The sequence below is a fragment of the Barbus barbus genome, assembly GCF_936440315.1.
Source record: "Barbus barbus genome assembly, chromosome: 31".
Taxonomy (NCBI): Eukaryota; Metazoa; Chordata; class Actinopteri; order Cypriniformes; family Cyprinidae; genus Barbus; species Barbus barbus.
Genome location: NC_136759.1, coordinates 16,274,889 through 16,301,789, shown reverse-complemented (window position 1 = coordinate 16,301,789; position 26,901 = coordinate 16,274,889). Strand labels below are relative to the sequence as shown.

The 26,901-nt window shown below is 35.5% G+C and overlaps 1 protein-coding gene across 2 annotated transcripts in view; it reads right to left on the bottom strand.

Annotated features, from left to right (window-relative positions):
* The window catches only part of tpst1 (tyrosylprotein sulfotransferase 1), a 50,630-nt gene extending 25,180 nt beyond the window's left edge, over positions 1-25,450 (bottom strand). Inside the window, exons 1-2 of one of the 2 annotated variants that reach the window (XM_079387115.1) lie at positions 25,067-25,450; positions 14,922-15,933 (exon numbers count right to left, since the gene is read on the bottom strand). In XM_079387115.1, the coding sequence (XP_079243241.1) occupies positions 14,922-15,754 (833 nt within the window). In that variant the 5' untranslated portion in view covers positions 15,755-15,933; positions 25,067-25,450. The remainder of the gene's footprint in view (positions 1-14,921; positions 15,934-25,066) is intronic. The other variant, XM_079387114.1, reaches the window with a different exon arrangement.
* Positions 25,451-26,901: the final 1,451 nt, after the last annotated feature.

Below are 26,901 nucleotides of genomic sequence, written 5' to 3'. Positions count from 1 at the left end.
TAGACCATTAGCATCTGGCTCAAAAATGACCAAAGAGTTTCGATAATTTTCCTATTTAAAGCTCGACTCTTCTGTAATTGCATCATGCACTAAGACCGACGGAAAATGAAAAGTTGCAATTTTCTAGGCATATATGGCAAGGAACTTTGCTGCCGTACAATGGGTGCAGCAGCGCAATGATATGACGCAGCGCCTGAAAGTAGTCCCCAGCTAGGTAACTAGTTATGATTAGGGATGGGTATCGTTAAGGTTTTAACGGTATTACTACTCTTATCGATACTGCTTATCGAGCCGGTACTTTAACGGTATTCTTATCGGTACTTTTTGTTTTACTTTGTTTCTTTGTTCATATTCTTACAGTATCTTATCTTATGTATATAAAACACTAAAAATGCCTGCACTTCATCAATTTGTAAATGCACCAGTGTGCAGGTATTTTTAGTGTTTTATATACATAAGATCAGATACAGTAACAACATGAACAAAGAAACAAAGTAAAACAAACTGACAAATACAATAAAACAAACACACAAACGAAATGAAATAATCAGTGCTTTCATTTTTCCATGAAGGTCTACTAATATTAATGTTCAGGTAAGTAATAGTTACAAAAGTAATCAAATGTAAATGAGCACTGCATAGTTTTCACTGCATGTACTGATAGATTTATGTTTATTAAAGCTATAACGTTGTTCAGATTAAGAGCTGTGGGTGATTTTCTCTTTGCATTTTTTTCTTTGATTAACATTGATGGCTCAAGCTCCAGTCTGATACTTTAAGACAATATACTGACACGCATCGGATTTTCTCCCAACTGTTCTCGTCCACTTAAAACATAAAAGTGAAGACTCTCATAACCGGCCATTTTGACGCATTGTGTGTGTATTTTTTGGCATCTTTTTGTGTGTTATTTCGACGCGCCCGAAGCTCAAAGTGTGCTTGACCGTTTTGGAGCACGCCGCCGCGCAGGCACACGCGCGCACACACACATTTCAGCCTGGGGAACAGCAGATTGTACTTTCAACGTTTTACTATCAAATATGTCCTGCAATGTAGCAACAGTAAAGACGGCATTTTATAACAATCACTGATTGAGCTGATTCCGATGTTAAGTTTTGATTCGGAGGAACGAATCCGCGCCGCTATGAAGGGAAGGGAGTTGTGCTAGAAGAAATGCGGCTATAATCCTTGGAAGCCAAAATCGAAAAAAAAAATAAAAATAAAAATACTTCGCTTAATATAACAGCCACAGGCCTAAAGTGTGAGCAGATGTTTGAATAGTTGGTTCTCTCTTCTATCATAATTAAACAGGACTTTCATGTTGCGTGTACTGAAGCTCCGCGTGAGCGCGATCTGGCCTCTGAATTGCGCATAGCAAAAATGCATCATAGACAAATGTTTGAATATTATTGCACATAAAAACAGCTGGCGACATATATATATATAAAAAAAAAGAGAGAGAGAGAGAGAGAGAGAGAGAGAGAGAGAGAGAGAGAGAGAGAGAGAGAGAGAACCAATAAATGTATGCGTGTTTTCTTAATTTCTCCAATACCGACAGAAGTACCGATAACGTCAGAGCTTATCGATACTCCGGTCTTTCATAATTTAGCCCCGAGACCGATTTAATAACAACTACGCTTTGGAATTTTGGAAAATCTCCAAAAAAAACTGATGCACAATGATCTAAAAGAGTTTTCTTATGATAATGAGCTTAAATATCAGATGCTTGCCTAGGAAATAGGGTAGCCAAGCTCCTAGTGATTTGCTCAATTCATTTAATGTGAAAACTGAATCTGGTTGAAATCTGTCAGTGTCATCGACTCATCGCACAAACATCCACTTGTCCACTCAGTGGCTAATGATACTATGTGTCCCTGAGCCCTTCATTATGTGCTTTTGGAAGAACAACAGTGTTCAGCAGGCAGCTGGGGTGTTTTTAACTCATCCCTTTCCTGTTCCACAACAGAGCATATGAAGAAGCGCTGCTTTTATTGACAGCACTCTATTCTATTCTATTCTATGCGCTGTTTTTGAACTGTGTGCACTTTAACTTTCATCAAATGTTCAGAGGAGCGGACACAGAGTGTAAAAACAGCAGCCACTGTTTGACACTGTATTTTACTTCTATGACCAATTTTGTAACTAAAGTAACTTTGTATTTTGAATCATCCTTTAATACTGAAAATATTGTATATTAAAAACCAACAACAACCTATAGCAAATATTGTTAAAAGGCAAAAAAAGTGTTGCTGTTATATTGCCCAGCTCTCATCTAAAGGAAGTAATAAGGACTGAAAATGAGAAAGAGAGGATGGATAACTAGGAAGGTCAGAATAAGTATGCAGTTCACCCAGCTCACAGATATTTGACAGACCACAGATGCTTTGAGAACAAAGAGAGGAAAGAAGTGATATGCTACAGCATCCAAATAAAAAAAGAAAAATGTGTGTGTCCTCTCTGACCATATGCTTTTTATTTCTAAAAATGGACACCAGACAGAAGCCAAATTTCTTTGTGGGACATAAAGGGGCTCAACTGATTCATGTGTTAATGGCAGTGACTCTTTGTGCTTTTGAGATTTCAATGACTTCTGCAGACCATGTGTATCTTATACGCCTTAAAACACATCCACACCATATGACCAAAACTTTGTAGTTAGGATTTTTCTGGAGTGATTAATGACACCGTGACTAACCTTGTTTTGTTCTTGAATATGCAACTCCCTGAAGTGCAGAAGCAATTTACCTCTGAGAAGCATTTGACAAAACAAGGTTACATTTACCAAAAAACAAACAAACAAAAAAAGACCTGATTTAACAAACAAAGACATTATACATTTTCTTTTCATTATACATAAGTTTTTCCTATTGGAAAAAAACACATCGGGACTCATGTTCCAACATGCAACAACATGTTTTACTGCTGCAGGAATGTTGCTGGTGATCTACACCCTTCATTTGCTCTATTCAGGGCATGAACTGTGCAGAAACCTCATTAGATTCATGAACATGCCCCAGAAGCTGCAACACAACATACTGTGGTCAAACAGAACGTGTACTCAACTGCACTCGAGGGATTATCAAGTTATTTTCAGCCAGAACTGAAAATAATTTATCACTGGTCAGTGAGAATTTTAGCACATGTGCAGTTAGTCTGACAGAGAGAGAAACTTCTGCAGTATACAGTACGTATACAATCCACAGTATGCAACTTTCTGCATGCATGGAATAACCAGGTGATCTAATGCCTCATGCTTGACTTTACCGCTGTGATGAATAAACAGATTAATGAAATCACAATATTTAATAGATTTTGTTCTTAATCGTTTCATCAGACTACTAAACTTTTACACAAATTACTTATATATATATATATATATATATATATATATATATTAGCCTCTACTACCACTGCAACATCCATAATGCCTCTTACTGTTTGTTGCCTGATCAGGCTTTCCAGGCTTAATGGGGATTTCTGGTGGTTTATACGATGCTGTAGGAAGAATCTTGTAGGAGGGTCTGTGGTGACTTCAATAGGTATATATATACACTAAAAATGCAAAATATCTGTACCTATGTTGTTAAATATAACTAAAACTGAAAGGCTAAAATAAAAGAGTAAAAAAAAAGAAAAAAAAAAAGAAAATCTGAAATCTCGCCTTAAATAAATTGCCTGAAATAAGATTTAATTAAAATACTGAAATTATTAAAACTGAAATAGAAATAATTAAAACAATAGAAATTAATACAAATAACAATTAACACACAACAAAAATAAAATCACTTCAACTGAACTTAAATAAAAAAATTTAAATAGCAATATTAACACGGAATAAAACTGACAAGTTATGTGACAGCAATGTAGTCTACAGTTATTTTTATTGTAATAATGTGAATCATAATTTTTTTATTTTATAGATCAAACTAAATATTATACAATATAAATAATAATTATTAATAATAACTTGTTATTAGTTATTAATCAGCATTAGTATATAATATTTACATATTTATTTCTTTATTTATAAAATACGCAAGTCTTGTGAAAGCAATGTAGCATACGTCTGTTTGAAATGTCATTACACATGCTGTTTCACACACTATTTTTGGAAAAAAATATATTAGGCATTAGGCCGTAAGCATTACCGTAGTATGCCAAACAGAGCCTGTGTGACACAAATGGCTGGTGACATTAACTAGATAAGATAACTGAACCGAGCTTAAATAATCCAGATGGCTCATAAACCCAAGATGCTCATGCCGGAATGCAGTGCTCAAAATCCTGCTTTGCCTTTAACAAGAAAACAATTATAGCTTATTGTTTAAATCAGAGAAGAAGTCCCTGACCCAACACAAAGTAAAATATAGCTGCGAGCAGCGATGACGGGCCCAAGCCGTCAGCATACGCCACCCCGGTGGCATCGATAAAACGGTGCCCAGCGAGCACAAGCATCACAGTAACCCTCTGGCAGTTTGGTTTTAAGGGATACGGCAATTAAAGGGTTAATCCAAACCATCAACTCTGTGAAACACACACACACAGAACATATAAAACTTTAAGTTCTGTGAAAATATATTTTTCATTGGTAGTTGATGTTAGTTAATGCATTTACTAATGCTAACAAATGAGAAATTATTATAGTTACCAAAGCTTTTAATGATTTATAAGCATTTTTTAATGATTTATTTTTCCATTAACTAACATGAATAATTTTTTCTAACACAAATTAATAAAGTAAAAAATATATTGTTAATATTTAATGTTATTTGTGAATTAACCAATGTTAAAAAACAACATTATTTAACTGTTGTTAATTTACATCATTAATAAATATATACCATTTAATGTTGATCAAAATCAATTCCAAAATGTGTTAATATATTATTAAATTTTAAAGTTTTATCTTTTGAACATGACTATTTTTCTAATATAAAAAATATTTTGTTCATTGTTAGTTCATTGTAAGTTCATACTATCAATGAAGAATTAACATGCTGTAAAAAATATATTTCATTGTTAGTTCATGTTAATTAATGCATTCCCTACTGTTAACAAATGAGACTTAATTATAAAGTGTTATCAAAACCTTTAATGCTTTATAAGCATTTTTTAAGGATTTTATTGAGATGTTTAAACAGACCCTCTCTCTCTCTCCCTCTCTCTCTCCCCCTCCACACTCACTGAACTCACACAGTCAGTCACCCACCCAGTCACCTACCGCAAACATTAGAAGCACAGAGACAGGAGAACTCTGATAGTTTTTAAATTTTCTCCTCCGCATAGTGTATTGTAAATTCATGAAATTAATCACATATCCTCAGACTGTATTGTTCTGTGTATGTAATTTTTTATGAAGTGTTTGGAAGCTGCTCTTAAAAGAAAAAAAGAAAAGAAAAGTTTTCTCTTTTTTACTGTAACTTTAATAAATTGCCATTAAATCATCGTTCAAGATATCCTAAATCCGTCCGCAATTTAGCATCTTCAGTATTTTGGCATCATAAGAAAAAATGTTTGGTGTGATTTCCGTGTTTCTGTTTGGAGGAGCATGAATTTGTTTACAGCCTGTTTAAAAACAAAACCCACATTAAAATAAATATAGCCGACTTCCTGTTGGTCGTAGCTAATGACTGTAAATTAGAAAGTTGTCCGGATTAATAAGAACAATTTATGTACCGAGTTTGGTGTCTGTAGCTATCATTATATATATATAAACATTAATAATTATATACCATTTAATGTTGATCAATATTAATTCCAAAATGTGTTAATATATTATTACATTTGAAAGTTTATCTTTTGAACATGACTATTTTTCTAACATTAAAAAGATTAATAAATGCTTTAAAAAAATTGTTCTTTGTTAGTTCATACTATCATGGAAGAATTAACATGATGTAAAAATATATTTTTCATTGTTAGTTCACGTTAATTAATGCATTTCCTAATGTTAAGAATTGAGACCTTATTTAATGATTTATAAGCATTTTTTAAAGATTTAAAAAAACAGACCCTCTCTCTCTTTCTCTCTCTCACCCAGCTCCTCAATCCACACAGTCACTCACACAGTCACTCACACCCCACCCCACCCCACCCCTCACTCAGCTGCAGGCTGACAGGGATCTCTCACTCAGAAGCAGTCTAAGAGCTCTCTGATAGTTTTTAAATTTTCTCCTAAGCATAGTGTATTGTAAATTCATGAAATTAATCACATATCCTCAGACTGTATTGTTCTGTGTATGTAATTTTTTATGAAGTGTTTGGAAGCTGCTCTTAAAAGATAAAAAAAAAAAAAAAATTATCTTTTTTACTGTAACTTTAATAAATTGCCATTAAATCATCGTTCAAGATATCCTAAATCCGTCCGCAATTTAGCATCTTCAGTATTTTGGCATCATGATAAAAAATGTTTGGTGTGATTTCCGTGTTTCTGCTTGGAGGAGTATTAATTTGTTTACAGCCCGTTTTTAAAAAAAACCCACATTAAAATAAATATAGCCGACTTCCTGTTGGTCGTAGCTAATGACTGTAAATTAGAAAATTGTCCGGATTAATAAGAACAATTTATGTACCGAGTTTGGTGTCTGTAGCTAAAACTAACCCCCTCATTTTTGACAAAAGGTGGCGCTATAGAGTGTCTCTTCCACGCCCGTTTATGAGCTTTTTCCAGTGTCTAACTATCATTAATACTGATATGTGTGTTGAGTTTCATGACATTCTAAACATGTTATCTGCCTCAAAATCACCAGAAACGAATTTTCAACTTTGACACGTTGCCATGGCAACATAATTTTAGATATCAATATTCCCTTCACAGTTTTACATCGGCCGTGTTTTGACATTATTCTGGTGAAGTTTGAAGCAAATCGAGGTAAAAGAAGATGCTGAATTCAAAGCATTTTGAAAACGACACACTTCCTGCAGCCAGTTGGTGGCGCTATAACTTTCAGTCATAATAGTCACATCTATCCGATCGGCATCATACAACGAACAAATCACTGAAGTTTGATATACATCATACAATGTATGTGGACGTTATTAGGCATTTCCTGGGTCTCATTTTTCGCCATAACTTCATCGCCTCGCCACGGGCAAACCGTTCGACATATCAAAAATATCTTCGCAATTTAGCATCCCCAATGTCCTGAGATCATGTTCACCTAGTTTGGTGGCAATCGTATGGAAATCCTCAGAGGAGTATATCAAATTCCAGAGCATGCGCTTTTTAAACAGCCCTGAATAGCCGACTTCCTGTTGGGCGGAGCCTATGACATGCTGCGCGGAAGTTGTTCGGCTCAATGAGTTCTATATGTGTACCGAGTTTCATATGAATACGTGCAAGTATGTGTGAGCTATACATCAAGCTTTCTGACAATTTTCCAGGGGGCGCCGTAGAGCCCCTGTGCCACGCCCGGGTCCCAGCCTCAGCGGCGTCCTAATGGCCGCAGGTTCCAACGTGCGTGCCAATTTTCGAGAGTTTTCGGGCACGTTAAGGCCCCCAAAAGTGCCCGGATGATTGAAATAAAAAAAAAAAAAAAAAAAAAAAAAAAAAAAAAATATAGCTGCGAGCAGCGATGACGGGCCCAAGCCGTCAGCATACGCCACCCCGGTGGCATCGATAAAACGGTGCCCAGCGAGCACAAGCATTACAGTAACCCTCTGGCAGTTTGGTTTTAAGGGATACGGCAATTAAAGGGTTAATCCAAACCATCAACTCTGTGAAACACACACACACACAGAACAACATATAAAACTTTAAATTCTGTGAAAATATATTTTTCATTGGTAGTTGATGTTAGTTAATGCATTTACTAATGCTAACAAATGAGAAATTATTATAGTTACCAAAGGTTTTAATGATTTATTTTTCCATTAACTAACATGAATATTTTTTTCTAACACAAATGAATAAAGTAAAAAATATATTGTTAATATTTAATGTTATTTGTGAATTAACCAATGTTAAAAAACAACATTATTTAACTGTTGTTAATTTACATCATTAATAAATATATACCATTTAATGTTGATCAAAATCAATTCCAAAATGTGTTAATATATTATTACATTTTAAAGTTTTATCTTTTGAACATGACTATTTTTCTAATATTAAAAATATTTTGTTCATTGTTAGTTCGTTGTAAGTTCATACTATCAATGAAGAATTAACATGCTGTAAAATATATATTTTTCATTGTTAGTTCATGTTAATTAATGCATTCCCTACTGTTAACAAATGAGACTTAATTATAAAGTGTTATCAAAACCTTTAATGCTTTATAAGCATTTTTTAAGGATTTTATTGAGAAGTTTAAACAGACCCTCTCTCTCTCTCTCTCTCCCCCTCCACACTCACTGAACTCACACAGTCAGTCACTCACCCAGTCACCCACCGCACACATTAGAAGCACAGAGACAGGAGAACTCTGATAAGTTTTAAATTTTCTCCTCTCCATAGTGTATTGTAAATTCATGAAATTAATCACATATCCTCAGACTGTATTGTTCTGTGTATGTAATTTTTTATGAAGTGTTTGGAAGCTGCTCTTAAAAGATAAAAAAAAAAAAGTTCTCTTTTTTCTGTAACTTTAATAAATTGCCATTAAATCATCGTTCAAGATATCCTAAATCCGTCCACAATTTAGCATCTTCAGTATTTTGGCATCATGAGAAAAAATGTTTGGTGTGATTTCTGTGTTTCTGCTTGAAGGAGTATGAATTTGTTTACAGCCTGTTTAAAAAAAACCCACATTAAAATAAATATAGCCGACTTCCTGTTGGTCGTAGCTAATGACTGTAAATTAGAAAGTTGTCCGGATTAATAAGAACAATTTATGTACCGAGTTTGGTGTCTGTAGCTATCATTATATATATATATATATAAACATTAATAATTATATACCATTTAATGTTGTTCAATATTAATTCCAAAATGTGTTAATATATTATTAAATTTTAAAGTTTATCTTTTGAACATGACTATTTTTCTAACATTAAAAAGATTAATAAATGCTTTAAAAAAAAATTGTTCTTTGTTAGTTCATACTATCCTGGAAGAATTAACATGCTGTAAAAATATATTTTTCATTGTTAGTTCACGTTAATTAATGCATTTCCTAATGTTAAGAAATGAGACCTTATTATAAAGTGTTATCAAAACCTTTAATGCTTTATAAGCATTTTTTAAGGATTTTATTGAGAAGTTTAAACAGACCCTCTCTCTCTCTCTCTTTCTCTCCCCCTCCCCCTCCACACTCACTAAACTCACACAGTCAGTCACCCACCCAGTCACCTACCGCACACATTAGAAGCACAGAGACAGGAGAACTCTGATAAGTTTGAAAATTTTCTTTTCGCCATAGTGTATTGTAAATTCATGAAATAATCACATATCCTCAGACTGTCTTGTTCTGTGTATGTAATTTTTTATGAAGTGTTTGGAAGCTGCTCTTAAAAGATAAAAAAAAAAAGTGTTCTTTTTTACTGTAACTTTAATAAATTGCCATTAAATCATCGTTCAAGATATCCTAAATCCGTCCGCAATTTAGCATCATCAGTATTTTGGCATCATGACAAAAAATGTTTGGTGTGATTTCCGTGTTTCTGATTGGAGGAGTATGAATTTGTTTACAGCCCGTTTAAAAAAAAAAAACACACATTAAAATAAATATAGCCGACTTCCTGTTGGTCGTAGCTAATGACTGTAAATTAGAAAGTTGTCCGGATTAATAAGAACAATTTATATACCGAGTTTGGTGTCTGTAGCTATCATATATATATATATATATACAAATTAATAATTATATACCATTTAATGTTGATCAATATTAATTCCAAAATGTGTTAATATATTATTAAATTTTAAAGTTTATCTTTTGAACATGACTATTTTTCTAACATTAAAAAGATTAATAAATGCTTTAAAAAAAATTGCTCTTTGTTATTTCATACTATCATGGAAGAATTAACATGCTGTAAAAATATATTTTTCATTGTTAGTTCACGTTAATTAATGCATTTCCTAATGTTAAGAAATGAGACCTTATTATAAAGTGTTATCAAAATCTTTAATGATTTCTAAGCATTTTTTTAAGATTTTAAAAAACAGACCCTCTCTCTCTTTCTCTCTCTCACCCACTGCCTCAATCCACACTCAATCCACACAGTCACTCACACAGTCACTCACAGCCCACCCCCACCCCTCACTCAGCAGCAGTGACAGGGAGCTCTCACTCAGAGGCAGGCTGGCAGGGAGCTCTCACTCAAAAGCAGCTCTGATAGTTTTTAAATTTTCTCCTCCGCATAGTGTATTGTAAATTCATGAAATTAATCCCATAACCTCAGACTGTATTGTTCTGTGTATGTAATTTTTTATGAAGTGTTTGGAAGCTGCTCTTAAAAGATAAAAAAAAAAATGTTTTTTCTTGTTTACTGTAACTTTAATAAATTTCCATTAAATCATCGTTCAAGATATCCTAAATCCGTCCGCAATTTAGCATCATCAGTATTTTGGCATCATGAGAAAAAATGTTTGGTGTGATTTCCGTGTTTCTGTTTGGAGGAGTATGAATTTGTTTACAGCCCGTTTAAAAAAAAAACCCACATTAAAATAAATATAGCCGACTTCCTGTTGGTCGTAGCTAATGACTGTAAATTAGAAAGTTGTCCGGATTAATAAGAACAATTTATGTACCGAGTTTGGTGTCTGTAGCTAAAACTAACCCCCCCATTTTTGACAAAAGGTGGCGCTATAGAGTGTCTCTTCCACGCCCGTTTATGAGCTTTTTCCAGTTTCTAACTATCATTAAAATGGATATGTGTGTTGAGTTTCATGACATTCTAAACATGTTATCTGCCTCAAAATCACCAGAAACGAATTTTCAACTTTGACACGTTGCCATGGCAACACAATTTTAGATATCAATATTCCCTTCACAGTTTTACATCGGCCGTGTTTTGACATTATTCTGGTGAAGTTTGAAGCAAATCGAGTAAAAATAAGATGCTGAATTCAAAGCATTTTGAAAACGACACACTTCCTGCAGCCAGTTGGTGGCGCTATAACTTTCAGTCATAATAGTCACATCTATCCGATCGGCATCATACAACGAACAAATCTCTGAAGTTTGATCTACATCATACAATGTATGTGGACGTTATTAGGCATTTCCTGGGTCTCATTTTTCGCCATAACTTCATCGCCTCGCCACGGGCAAACCGTTCGACATATCAAAAATATCTTCGCAATTTAGCGTCCCCAATGTCTTGAGATCATGTTCACCGAGTTTGGTGGCAATCGTATGGAAATCCTCAGAGGAGTATATCAAATTCCAGAGCATGTGCTTTTTAAACAGCCCTGAATAGCCGACTTCCTGTTGGGCGGAGCCTAAGACATGCTGCACGGAAGTTGTTCGGCTCAATGAGTTCTATATGTGTACCGAGTTTCATATGAATACGTGCAAGTATGTGTGAGCTATACATCAAGTTTTCTGACAATTTTCCAGGGGGCGCCGTAGAGCCCCTGTGCCACGCCCGGGTCCCAGCCTCAGCGGCGTCCTAATGGCCGCAGGTTCCAATGTGCGTGCCAATTTTCAAGAGTTTTCGGGCACGTTAAGGCCCCCAAAAGTGCCCGGATGATTGAAATAAAAAAAAAAAAAAAAAAAAAAAAAAAAAAAAAAAAATAAATATAGCTGCGAGCAGCGATGACGGGCCCAAGCCGTCAGCATACGCCACCCCGGTGGCATCGATAAAACGGTGCCCAGCGAGCACAAGCATCACAGTAACCCTCTGGCAGTTTGGTTTTAAGGGATACGGCAATTAAAGGGTTAATCCAAACCATCAACTCTGTGAAACACACACACACAGAACAACATATAAAACTTTAAATTCTATGAAAATATATTTTTCATTGGTAGTTGATGTTAGTTAATGCATTTACTAATGCTAACAAATGAGAAATTATTATAGTTACCAAAGGTTTTAATGATTTATAAGCATTTTTTAATGATTTATTTTTCCATTAACTAAAATGAATAATTTTTTCTAACACAAATGAATAAAGTAAAAAATATATTGTTAATATTTAATGTTATTTGTGAATTAACCAATGTTAAAAAACAACATTATTTAACTGTTGTTAATTTACATCATTAATAAATATATACCATTTAATGTTGAAATCAATGTTTTAATGTTTAAAATCAATTCCAAAATGTGTTAATATATTAAATTTTAAAGTTTTATCTTTTGAACATGACTATTTTTCTAATATTAAAAATATTATGTTCATTGTTAGCTCATTGTAAGTTCATACTATCAATGAAGAATTAACATGCTTTAAAAAATATATTTTTCATTGTTAGTTCATGTTAATTAATGCATTCCCTACTGTTAACAAATGAGACTCAATTATAAAGTGTTATCAAAACCTTTAATGCTTTAAGCATTTTTTAAGGATTTTATTGAGAAGTTTAAACAGACTCTCTCTCTCTCTCTCTCTCTCTCTCTCTCTCTCTCTCTCTCTCCCCCTCCACACTCACTGAACTCACACAGTCAGTCACTCACCCAGTCACCTACCGCACACATTAGAAGCACAGTGACAGGATATCTCTGATAAGTTTTAAAATTTTCTTCTCGCCATAGTGTACTGTAAATTCATGGAATTAATCACATATCCTCAGACTGTCTTGTTCTGTGTTTGGTGTGAATTTGTGGTTTCTGCTTGGAGGTGTATGAATTTGTTTACAGCCCGTTTTGAAAAAAAAAAACACATAAAAAAAAAAAAGCCGACTTCCTGTTGGTCGTAGCTAATGTCTGTAAATTAGAAAGTTGTCCGGCTTAATGTGAACAATTTATGTACCAAGTTTGGTGTCTGTAGCTATCATTATATATATATAATCATTAATAATTATATTCCATTTAATGTTGATCAATATTAATTCCAAAATGTGTTAATATATTATTAAATTTTAAAGTTTCTCTTTTGAACATGACTATTTTTCTAACATTAAAAATATTTTGTTCATTGTTAGTTCATTGTAAGTTCATACTATCAATGAAGAATTAACATGCTGTAAAAAATTATATTTTTCATTGTTAGTTCATGTTAATTAATGCATTCCCTACTGTTAACAATTGAGACTTAATTATAAAGTGTTATGAAAACCTTTAATGCTTTATAAGCATTTTTTAAAGATTTAAAAAAAACAGACCCTCTCTCTCTTTCTCTCTCTCACCCAGCTCCTCAATCCACACAGTCACTCACACAGTCACTCACACCCCACCCCCACCCCCTCACTCAGCTGCAGGCTGACAGGGAACTCTCACTCATAGAAGCATTGTAACAACTGTCTGATAGTTTTTAAATTTTCTCCTCTGCATAGTGTATTGTAAATTCATGAAATTAATCACATATCCTCAGACTGTATTGTTCTGTGTATGTAATTTTTTATGAAGTGTTTGGAAGCTGCTCTTAAAAGATAAAAAAAAAAAAAAAATCTCTTTTTTACTGTAACTTTAATAAATTGCCATTAAATCATCGTTCAAGATATCCTAAATCCGTCCGCAATTTAGCATCTTCAGTATTTTGGCATCATGAGAAAAAATGTTTGGTGTGATTTACGTGTTTCTGCTTTGAGGAGTATGAATTTGTTTACAGCCCGTTTTAAAAAAAAACCCACATTAAAATAAATATAGCCGACGTCCTGTTGGTCGTAGCTAATGACTGTAAATTAGAAAGTTGTCCGGATTAATAAGAACAATTTATGTACCGAGTTTGGTGTCTGTAGCTAAAACTAACCCCCCCATTTTTGACAAAAGGTGGCGCTATAGAGTGCCTCTTCCACGCCCGTTTATGAGGTTTTTCCAGTGTCTAACTATCATTAAAATGGATATGTGTGTTGAGTTTCATGACATTCTAAACATGTTATCTGCCTCAAAATCACCAGAAACGAATTTTCAACTTTGACACGTTGCCATGGCAACATAATTTTAGATATCAATATTCCCTTCACAGTTTTACATCGGCCGTGTTTTGACATTATTCTGGTGAAGTTTGAAGCAAATCGAGTAAAAATAAGATGCTGAATTCAAATAATTTTGAAAACGACACACTTCCTGCAGCCAGTTGGTGGCGCTATAACTTTCAGTCATAATAGTCACATCTATCCGATCGGCATCATACAACGAACAAACCACTGGAGTTTGATCAACATCATACAATGTATGTGGACGTTATTAGGCATTTCCTGGGTCTCATTTTTCGCCATAACTTCATCGCCTCGCCACGGGCAAACCGTTCGACATATCAAAAATATCTTCGCAATTTAGCGTCCCCAATGTCTTGAGATCATGTTCACCGAGTTTGGTGGCAATCGTATGGAAATCCTCAGAGGAGTATATCAAATTCCAGAGCATGCGCTTTTTAAACAGCCCTGAATAGCCGACTTCCTGTTGGGCGGAGCCTATGACATGCTGCGCGGAAGTTGTTCGGCTCAATGAGTTCTATATGTGTACCGAGTTTCATATGAATACGTGCAAGTATGTGTGAGCTATACATCAAGCTTTCTGACAATTTTCCAGGGGGCGCCGTAGAGCCCCTGTGCCACGCCCGGGTCCCAGCCTCAGCGGCGTCCTAATGGCCGCAGGTTCCAACGTGCGTGCCAATTTTCGAGAGTTTTCGGGCACGTTAAGGCCCCCAAAAGTGCCCGGATGATTGAAAAAAAAAAAAAAAAAAAATAATAATCCTTAGAAGAACAATAGGGCCCTGCGCCTTACTGGCTTGGGCCCTAATAATCCTTAGAAGAACAATAGGGCCCTGCGCCTTACTGGCTTGGGCCCTAATAATAATCCTTAGAAGAACAATAGGGCCCTGCGCCTTACTGGCTTGGGCCCTAACTAGTCCACAAGTCAACAGCACTTACTTGGAGAGCGAAACGCCTCCTGCTTTCCCAATGAGCTCCTCGTGGTGCAGGACTGCATCATTCCAAGGAATGTTCAGGAATTTCAGAAGCGTTCTCATCCACTTTTCCGGGTGCAGGACGAGCTGTTCGTAGTGCACTGGCAGACACTTGTCTGCTGCCTCCAGACACTGAGTGTACATTGTCTCTATGGCCCTGTTCCACTTTGTCAGGCAGTCCCGATAGCTGCTCAAGTCAAACCCAGCAATGGTGACTTTACGGGAGATCATGGAGTGGACAGAGGCCCTGCCGTCACGGATCATGAGGATGAACTTGGCGTGAGGAAAGATCTTAGCCAGATAAGTGAGTGATTTAAGAGCAAAAGGGTCTTTATTACACAGGTAGTTGGCCGGCTCCCCATGTTTTACGATGATCTCCAGAAGGAAAGCTTGCATGGCTGAGTCTAAGACCTCGTCTGTAACTCCGGCTTCATCTAGCCGCATTTTCTCCCGGCCGGAGCGGCTCCACATCTGCTTCATGGCCAGAATGCGAGGGATGACACGGGTTTCTTCTCCACAGCGCACATCGGGATGAGCGTCCAGCATGGCCCGCATAAGAGTGGTGCCGCTGCGAGGGACGCCACCGATAAATATAAGAGGCATGTCTTTATTGTAGAGGAAGGGGGTGCTGAGGTTCTGGCCTGTGCGCAGGGTGGCGCGCAGGCTGCTCACCAGCGGCTGGGTGCGTTCCTCTATCCGGTGGTGGCACTCCATGGCGTGCCGACCCAGGTAGAAGACCGTGACGGAGCTGATGACCAGGCAGGCCACCAGTAAGTTCTGCTTCAGCTTGCCGATCATCTCGAGGGTGAGCTGGAGCCCCGGTTGAGGAGCCAGGGGTGGAGCGAGATGGGGAAGAAGCAGAAAAGGGAAGTTGAGGTTGTGGTGAATGCCTGATACTCAGGACTGGCCGTGACGGAGTGAGTGGAGGCTGGGATCTGCTGTACGCAGCTCTTGTCGAGTACCTGAATCCATCAGGCCTGAAACACAACAGAACAGATCCTTCAGTGAACCTCAGATAATTACAGCATGTGTGGGTCAATGACAAATGAGAATGTTATGAGAGTTTTATAAAGTTAATGACCTTTTATTGCTCTAGTTTCAACACAAATTCTTGGAAATGTGTTCTTTGTATAAAATGATTTAGAACATTTTCAAGAAAGGTTTAAATTTAACGACTCTAAAAATGTCATGTGGTGTAACCATCAAGTAAACCATAAAAATATAATTTCCTTACACCCTGAGCACATATGATGGCACACATCTATTAATAATTTGTGTTAAGGTATTTTTAATAGTATTTATTAGGTATTTTTAAAAGAGACATTATTTAATAAACATTTATGTTTTGGGGTGTCACAAACTATAATAACAACTATAGTTGTCTTGTCATTAAAAAGTCAAATTAGTTTACTTCATATAAATTGTATATACACTTCAATTTATTAAATATTTTAAATTAAAGTTAATATGCTGACCAATATGCACAGTCAGATGAGTCTACTCAGATTAGTTTTTTCAAATAATAATAATAATAATAATAATAATAATAATAATAATAATGAAGCACTTTTCAATAAAGGTTTCAATTTAATGACTCTAAAAATGTCATGTGGTGTAACCATCAAGTAAAACATAAAACTATATTTTCTTTACACCTTGAACACATATGATTGCACATCCATTAATGTGTGCATTTTAGGTATTTACAGTATTTTTTAGTTATTGTGATTGTTTTATAGTATTTTTTAAACAAATAAACTTTATAATAAACTTTTGTATGTTTTTGGGGAGTCACACCAAATGACAACTATACTTGTCATAAAAATTTTTTAATGTATTAAATATTTAAAATTAAAATTAGCATATTGACCTTGATGCACAGTCAGATGAGTCTACTCAGAAAGCACTTTTGTTTTAAAAAAATAAAATAATTAAAAACAAATGAAAAAAAAAAAAAAAAAAAAAAATATATATATATATATATATATATATATATATATATATATATATATATATATATATATATATATATATATATATATATATATATATATATATATATATATATATATATATATATATATATATATATATATATATATATATATATATATATATATATATATATATATATATATATATATATTTATTTATCATGGTGATTTCGTGATATCCTAAAGAAGAAAAAAAACAATTATTTATTTTTTTATTTTCATTATTTGTTTCATTATTTTATTAAAATGAATTAAAAACAAAAAATGAAAAACAAGCTCATCATATAATAGATGTATTCGATTAATTGGGTGTATGAATTACATTTTAATTGTATTTTTTAATAAATTGCACTGCAAAAAATATAAACGAATATTACTAGCTGCCCTGTTCAACAAAAAAATAAATAAATTGTTGCAAATGAAACTAAAATAAAAGAAGCATTTAACAAAGTAAATGGACTGAATAAAAACAAAAATGCTGGCGAGGACAAAAAGTATCAGACTTCAACATATTGGACGATAAGCACAATTGGATTTTGGAGAGCGATACTTGCGAGATATAGTAGTCTGAAATAACAGACAGATCTGGTCGGATATCTTAAGATTGACTCATGTTTCCTCCCACTCTAAAATGTACAGAGAACACATCTCCAGCAGCTACAAGATGTATTCATTTGCACAGTGCGCTACACAACCTTAAGGAGTGGGTGGCCAACTCAACACAAGCAGCGAGCGTAAAACTTGACCACACCGTTCTGGCTCCGTTACAAGGTTTGCCTGTGCTATTCTCTGACCAAAGCGCCGATCAGTGTAGCACATGTTGGCCTGTGTCAGCACTGCGCTTAAACACACTAGTAGAGGAGAAACGGTAAGGGAGAATCCCTGAAGATCATGTTAACTATATTTTTATACTCAAGTAAATCTGAGTGCTGTTTGCCTGTGCTCGGTCTTGTGAGCCTTAGCTATTTGGTTACTAAGGTGTTCTGAATGTTGCTAAGCAGTTGATAAGCTAGGTGGTTGCTTTAGCCTGCATTAGGGATGCACAATAAATCAGCAAATTAGTAAGTCAGTCAATAAATCAATAAGTCAGTAAGACAGACAGACAAAATACAATGGTTCATTTTTAGTTATTTAGTATATTCTTTCTTTAGACAAAATATTGTTTATGGAAGTTTTTATTAGTACAATTACCTAAACCTAAAATTAAAACCATTAAAAACATTGAATTGTTAATTAATATAAAGTTGAAAAAAAAAATTGGAGTAGAAATTTTACAATAAAAAATTGGAATAACTGAACTAAGTTTAAGTTGAAGCATAAAAAATGATTAAATATAAACATTGAAGTAAATCATTATGAATAAGTAAATCAATTCAACTGATAATTATAACCTTCCTACTCTTGATAATCTTAGCTGATACAATACGTTTACAGTATAATGGCATTTCAAACCAGATTTATAATATTTATCAAAATAATCGTGGTGGGATTTTGTTTGGCCACATCATGCAGGTCTTAGCAAGCTCCAATTATGTCTTGGCACTGCTTTGGTAATTTCCAAGTGCTAGTGAAACATTGGCCTTTAGCGCAAAATTAATCTTGTCAATAAGCTGCAAATTGTTGTTTTGCTTTTTTTATTCAAGCTCTTTAACTGCCAAACCAAAAATATGTCAAATACTTCTACAAAAATGCCCTCCAATAGCCAATTTCAATATTCCAAAGACCTGTAGTGTTCATTACATTACTTACAGATCTCGGAAAGGGATCTTCGCTCAGAACAGTCCCACGAGACCCTCTCAAGCCATTCGAAGGAGGTTACCCACAATGACCCACCCAGGAACCCAGCCAATAAAGTTTCTTGAGACACCTGAGCCTGGTACCGCTGGGAATCTATTCCAGGATGCTGGTGATGGTAAAGTGACCCTTAACTGACACAGCTCTTCATCTCTGTCCACATAAAGGAGATTATGTGCGATCACCATTATACATCCGTCAAGAATTTCTTAAAGGGCCAATACCGTCAAGAATTTCTTAAAGGGCCAATATTGCATTACCTTACATCATATGATGAGAATCTCCAACAATGAGGGACTGAAATACTTCCATGCAGACACTTATGCATGCAGACCGATTCAGATGGCATTAGGGAATCCATTAAGTCTGCAGGGAACAAATATTGATCACCAAGACTGAGGTTTCCCTTATAAAACAGATAGTTCCCATCCTGGATCCTGATTGGCCAATACAGAGCTCCACTGTGCTGCTTAAACACACTATAGAGTAACAGCTGATGTGAAACACCTTTCAATCTGCTGTGTTTTTAGCACTGTGGAAGGTACATGAACTGGATGGCAACAGAATATGTTTAATAATACAACACTTTAATGATTGTTCTTGTTCTTCACCAAGTTGATAGATTCAGGAAGGACCGAAATATGGACCGAAAGACGAGGCAATTTGAGTAAGCTGATTTTAGAAAATAAACTCTCACCAGTTTAATTTGTCCAACAAGGAGCCATTCAGACAGAACATATTTTTGCATTTAAAAAAACCCAAGACACAGGGCATCAAATGAAAAACAAATGCAAATGTTAAATATTCATTTTTTATAAGTTAAACTTTTTAACTAAGCACCACATTTAGAAATGCAGCATGTAGGGGTGGGCAATCTGACGATTTTATATAGTGATCAATCTTGAAGACTAGAATATTTTCTCGTATTAATGTTTAAACTACAACAATGACTGCCTACTAGATGACCTATGATTGGCCAAATTATATAACGTACCTCTTATGGGAGTTTCATGCCCTGTGATGTATTTGAAAACAGTTCAATGTAAGCTAGAAGTAGTAGTTTTAGAAATTTTAATTTCAGTTTCGATTTTAATAAAATGCTGCTTGCCGTTCCCTTCTTTTATAGCGGTGCGCTTTTGCCTGTCCATAAAAGCTTAACACCCAAATAAGTCAAATCATGCAACGTAGCTGTCATAAAAGGCAGTTTACTGTGGGACATGCTTTATTTTAAAAAGAGTTATTAAAAGCGCATTAACTGTGAAAGAGCCTGTTCTTCAAGAGCTAAACACAAGCAAAGTATACTTGTCATTGCATCTTGTGTGCCACATATAAGACTGCCTTCGAATGTGGATTTTTATTGTAAATTCAATGAATATTCGAAATTCTACATTTTTTGACAGCCCTAAACAGTATGCAAATAGGCGAGTCATAGGCTTGTTCCAGTCTGGATATTCTCAGTAGCATATTTCAAAATTCGGAAGATTTTGCATTATAAGATTGTGATGTGATATTTTGGGAAGATTGACCACCCCTAGTGTATTGGTATAAAGTATAATGTTTAAAAAAAATTAAAACTTCTTTTAACTTGATTGCCTCATTTTTAGAATTTAGTGTCATTCGTGTCAAGTGCAGTCAAAAACGGCAATCTAGAAAAAGCAGTACAGTGGATTGCAAAAATGTAAGAAACAGCACTGTAAAAGATTTTGGATGCCAGAACTCGAAATGTTATGCTGACTTGCTAAAGTACCAATGTTAAAATACATGAAGTTTCTAATGAAACAAATCATTTGTCATTTTATTTGAAAGTAATTCAACAACATTTCCACAACATCACAAATGTGTGTTTAGCAGCAATTTGTGATGGAAATGAGGGAAATTAAATTTTAATTAAGCTAACAATTAACGTGTCCTAAATACATGACATGATGTAAAATCTTTTTTTGTATCCACACTTCATGTCTCAGATTTCACCTCAAGGCCTTCACTCACACCGCTATTAACCAGGCATACCAACTTAACCGTTAACATATTTCAAATTCTTAACGTCATTCTTCATCTACAAACCGCTGACTGTCTTTCCTTCTGTATCACTCACAGAAATAAAACTGCTGTGACAAGCAAACACTGAATTTCATGTTGATGTTATTGTTGACGTCTATCTTAAAGCGTTAATCATACACTCAGATAAACGTCAGAGCCACCCTCATTAAACCCTGACATCCTATGAACATCAGCCGCCTCTGATAAGTGCGAGGAACTTAAAGCTCTCTTTCAAGGTCTGCGCAGAGTTACTTTGATGGAGAGGAGCCTTGCTCCTGATGGATTTCTTGGCTGCAGGCTGTTAGTGCTGACAGATGGTAAACAGGAATTCCACACCCAGAATCCTCAGTGTAATGGATGAGGCTCTCCACAGGAGGAAGCGATGTTGTTCAGGAATATCTTCCCTGAAATGTCACACGATGAGTCACGGTTTCATCCTCTTCCCTGTCTGCTTTAAGTTCACTTATAAAACGTTCATATGCTAGAAACCCACTTCAGTTTACTCCACAGAGGAGAAACGGATCTCACACGAAGGTGAGTGGGATGTTCAGACCTGTAAAGCTAATGAGAAGGCTACAATACTGATCAGATAGAAAAGACAGAACAAATGGAAGGCATGGATGTTTACTCAGTCATTAACAGACATTTAAAAGCCAGTATCATCTGGATGTAAATCACTCCACTCCAGCGAGGAACAGGCTCTTAGCTGATTTACTATTGTGGTTAAGCGATGTTTGGTCTCGCGTTTCACATTCGTGAACGAGAAATCAAGAAGGTGTTGGTATGAAATTAATAGAGCTTCCACACTTCTGTTACAGATATCCTCCACTGGATTTGACATTGATCTGTTTGGGAATCCTCCACAGGCCTGTGCTGAAACCAGACCACAGCATCACTTAATAAGAAGAAGAGCCTGAGAAGCGTTTCTTTAACAAGACATGAAGGGTTTCTCACTCTTCTTTAGCAAAACTATGTGTGTGTGTGGGGGGGTGTATTTTCTGTAATGAAGACTGCATCATTGCTTTTGGTTCCCTCTTGCTTTGGTTACTCCTTAGTAATGTATTTCACTAGCCCAAGTTCTTCCAAAAAATATATTACCGTTTTCACAAAAAACATTAAACAGTACAATTGTTTTCAACATTGATACAGTAATAAGAAATTCAGCACATTAGAATAATTTCTAAAGGATCATGTGACACTGAAGACACTACTGAAAATTCAGCTTTGACATCACAGGAATAAATAAGACTATATATTAAAACAGAAAACAGATAAGCTTTAAATTGTAATGTTTCACAACTGTTTTACTGTGTTTAATCAAATAATTTTAGCCTTAAAAAATAAATATCTTACTGACCCCAAAGTTTTCAACCGTGTATATCACTTACCATGTAATTAATTTAATTTATAAATGTTTTATTTAATTGTAAGTTTAGTATCTTATCATATTAATGTTTATCATTTTCATCCATAACATGAAAATAATTCCAAACTTATTGGTATCGCCCACATCCCTTTTTTTTCCCCACTTAAAAATCACCATAAAATCTAATTTACTCATAATCTTCCCTCATAATCTTTTATCGAAATAACTTCCCCTCCCTCTTGTTACGACATCTCTTCTCTTCTCAGATGACGTGTTTACCAGCGCAAGGGCGGGACAAACTGCCAATTGGACAAAGAACTTCTTCCCTACTTTTTCAAGAAGTTAATTTGTTCAAAAAGGTGTTTCTGACCTGAAATCACAATTTCTGTTTCATGAAGTCTTTAAAACCGAAGACTGGATGCTTAAAATGCCTAGGAAATTTCTATCTGGGTTACTTGGGTATCACAGGAAATGCGTTTCTTCGACTAAAGATATGGTAACGCAGAAAAAGAAAGTCTAACAATTCAGACATGGGAAAAGATCAAACTCCGTAATCTTCCCTTTCATACAACACTGATCCTTCCTTCCTAAGGAGGTTCAATCTTGACAAAACCCTTCAGAATAGATACCTCAGAGAATGACATCCAGCACCGGTGAATGAGCAACAGACAAAATGAGCAGGATACTTTTCATTTTAGATATGAGGGCTTCTATTCAAAGGGCGAGGAGAAAATGGGAACATTTGATGTAGAAAGCGCTTCGTGAGCAGAACCATGCAATCATTCCTGAATTTGACAGCCGTGTGTTGACGGCATTTCTAAACAATTACAAAAGGAGTGCTCAGGTCATGTGTCAGTCACATGTCAACCGTTCCTTAATCACGCACATGCACCCACTATCTACCCATCTCACCTGTCAAAGCTCAATGCAACCGTTACAGTTGCACTGAGAAAAGCTTAAATGTGTCTTACAATAAGTTAATATTGTTGTGATGCCTAGTATTTAAATTTAACTTTACAGCAATTTATTTGCTATTATTTTTGCTCGCACAAAACTGTACAACACCAAATTAGATCAGAATTTTAATGGTGCATCCCTAAAATATAGCAATGTCAAAAATGTTTCGCTAAAGCAGTAATCATCTGATGGCCATTGGCTAAATCTGAATCTTCAATCGAGGCTGAAACAGACACTGGGATAAAGAGTGGCATTAAGGCACTCGCTAATCTGTGACGGTCTTATTTCTTGCGACTTCCAACCCCAAGGCTTGCTGTAAAAAGCCTTTTAAGATCGCATTACTTCATATTAGTACATCCACATTTTGACAGCGATTTTCTATATTTTTAGAGAGGCTTTTAGGTTCGTGAATGAATCATGTGATATTGAACACATTTTGCAGCACATTTAAACTGATCTATGACAATGTGGACTTGAGAACCAAAGGGCCTAATCTAATATTCAGATGCACCGACTAGAGTGTTTCATCTAAGATGCCCAAAGTGCGGTGTTGCAGTGCTAAAACTGATTTGAAGTGGCAATTCAATCAGCTCACAAGTATAAAACCTCCAGAGTAATTTCTCCGTAGTACACATTCGGTACAAATGATAGTGCTTGAGCATCAGAATTGGCTGATAATCTCGGGAGTTAAAAACATCTCAATCCCCACTGCCTTCTAGTGGCTGGATCAGAACGATCTTCACTATTGGAAGAATCCTGAGTGATCATGCAAAAGGACCACACAAATTAATCAGCATTAAAAACATGACGCATCATAGGCATTGAATGCATGTTTTAGACTCTAAAGAAGAGACACAACACCATAGTTAGGACTTTGTTGAAAGTCCATATGTCACATCTCTGTACACAATCATGATTGCGCAAAATGCAAGGACAGATCAATATGCAAGTGTTGTGCTTGTGAGACGAAACCACAAGAGAAGTTAGTGTTACAGCAGAAGTGTTAACAAAAAGGACTGTCTGTAAAATAGATTTTCAGTTTAAGCAGACACAGTAATATGGCAGTAATGTTTCATTCTTAATAACTTAATAAATTCAAAATGAAGCTAAACATACCAATGAAATAAATAAACATAAATATAAAAATGTAATAAAATAAAATACGAAAAAATAAACTAATTAATTTAAATAAATATATTTTATGAATTTTACCAGAAATGTCAACTTTTCAAAAGACTAGTAAACTTCAGGGTTCAGCCAAAACTCGAAGGAACGCATTCACACACATTTCTGTGCCATATATCACATTTAATAATCTGTACATCTCTCTCAAATCTGACAAGAAAATCAGTCAGCGGTCATTCCCATTGAACTAATGTTGGCCAAAGCACAACCTCATTTCAGTGAAAGGTATTTCTATTGTCCAAAAATAATCTTTTAAATCTCAAGAGGCTGTCTGGCCATAAATTATGAATTTGTCTTAAGAGACTGCCAGGCCATGGGGCTACAGACGGGCTCTGTTCACAAAAACCTGCAAAACCTAAACAGAATCACTTGTCAATCAAAATGTACTACTTCGAGGAATAATTTTAATTTTGACACAATTAATAACATATTATTCCTGTTTATATAATCAGGGCGAATAGTAGTAGTGCTTAAAATCAGACGATTATAAAGGTTGTCTCTAACAATTTTAATCTTTATCTTATTTGACATGTACACATCAGGGTTTGACAGACAAAGCAGATTGATGTCTCTGACAGCTCTGCTCTCGTTCAATACTGTTCATTTTTCGCCAGTCAAAACATACCGGTTTTTTAAAGACTCAAAAACTTAAGGTGGACTAAAACAAGGAAAATGTTTGTTTCGGTTCTCGCCGAAGGAAACGGTTATAACGGACGGTAATGCAAAAACACTGTAAGGCTGCAACACTTTTGGATTATGTTTAAAGAAACGCACCTGGTTTGGTAGATCCGTCACGACAGACGATGAGCAGGTTACACAAGAACTCTTTGTAGTCGAGGAGTAACGCACAGACGCCTCAGCTGCTCCCTTCACCGCTTTAAATGCGACACTGAACGTCTCGACGCTCGCGCACCACAACTGTATCACATCGAAGCGCGTCACCTTCACTAGGATGCCAGATGCCCGTTATTTCCCCTCAACTTTACTCAGAGGTTTTTCTTAGTGCACTGCCTCAAACCAGTACGACCTGATTTTGGTGGATTGTAAAATTGCCCAATCGCATTAGACGATTATTTTAAAGATATTATTTTATAAATAAGCTGAGGTGAGCTGAGGTGAACTGAGGTGAACTGAGGTGAAATCTCCTCTGACCGAATCAAACAACGGGCTTTCGTGTGAGGCTTTTATCTCACACAGGCAACACTATTACTGGTTCGCTGTCTGAAGAAAAATTTTAATAGCAACACTCTGATTGGTCCTCGTATTTGTTTCGACGTGTGCTATTGGTTAATACGCGCAGTTGGCTTTAGCCCCGCCCTCTTTGGTTGTGTTTTGCAAGAGAGCACCGTGGTCTTGCAGGGTTCTTAAAGGGATAGCGCATCCTACTGTTGGCTTAGAAGCTGAGCTGAGAAACTATGACTGCGGCTGACTACTTCATATAACTTTTTTTTTTCTGGAACAAATATCACTTATATGTGCAAAGTAAAATATTAAACCACTGAAATCATTTGTGGTTATATTAATAAAGGCATAATTAAAAAATATATATTTTTAAGAATCAAATTCATGAAATGTTCAGTATTTTCGCATTTTTCGAATACTTGTTTGAACTGAATGTTTGAACCTTGACTCATGAATGCATTTTATCTGATTAATTAATGTAATTAGTAAATAGGATCTCCCTGAGCATATGACATCAACTGTGATATATATAAATAGATATATATAGATATATATAGATCTAAACAAGTTTCCAAGTTCCAAGAAAGTCTGGCTTCAAGTGACATTCTGTTCCACTGTTTCTTGAAGAAATTTGGAAATTCCGACATCCCGAGTTGGAGCGCATGCCTCATGCAGAATAAGTTGAATTTGACTGCCATTACTGCACTAATAGACCATAACATGAAAACAGAGCACTCAGCTGCTCCAGAGCCAAGATATTTTGAGCCCCTAAAAGCTCCCATCACCATAGTTTCTCAGCCCATGTTTCATGTTTCTTGCTAATGCTGTGGTCAAACGCACTGGAGATGTGGAGCTGATCTGACATGCTTCAAATAACAGATTTATTCAGCACACCTTTGTGCAACTAGTCTTGAATACATATTTTTTGAGAGCATGTAGAAAAATACATAGCTACAACAGAGCATTTTATATTATATTATATTATATTATATTATATTGGACAGCACTTCAGAATGGAGTCCTTTGTCTTCTTTATTGTGGTCAGATCTCTTTGAACAGGGGCTCTTTAAATGGAGATTTAATTAGGAGTTAATTATGATTTTTCCATATGTTCATTTCAGTAGGAAGTTCTTCAGAGTTCAGGGGGTTGTGAAAAATTATTCTCACCATACATTTTAGTGAGATGACAATCAAACAAAAGTCACATTCCCTCTGGGGGCTGTTTTTCCTGGTCTGTAGCTCCGGCTATTCAAATATCATCTGTGAAAGATGACAAAAATATGACCGATTATGTAATGACTAACAAGCAGGTGGGTCAGACATGGCATCTTTAACAATATGTCCCCGGAGAGAGGAATGGATGGTGCTGAGAAAGCACACCAAAGTGTGGGAACAGATGGGTCCTGAGAGAATGGCAGGAAATCACA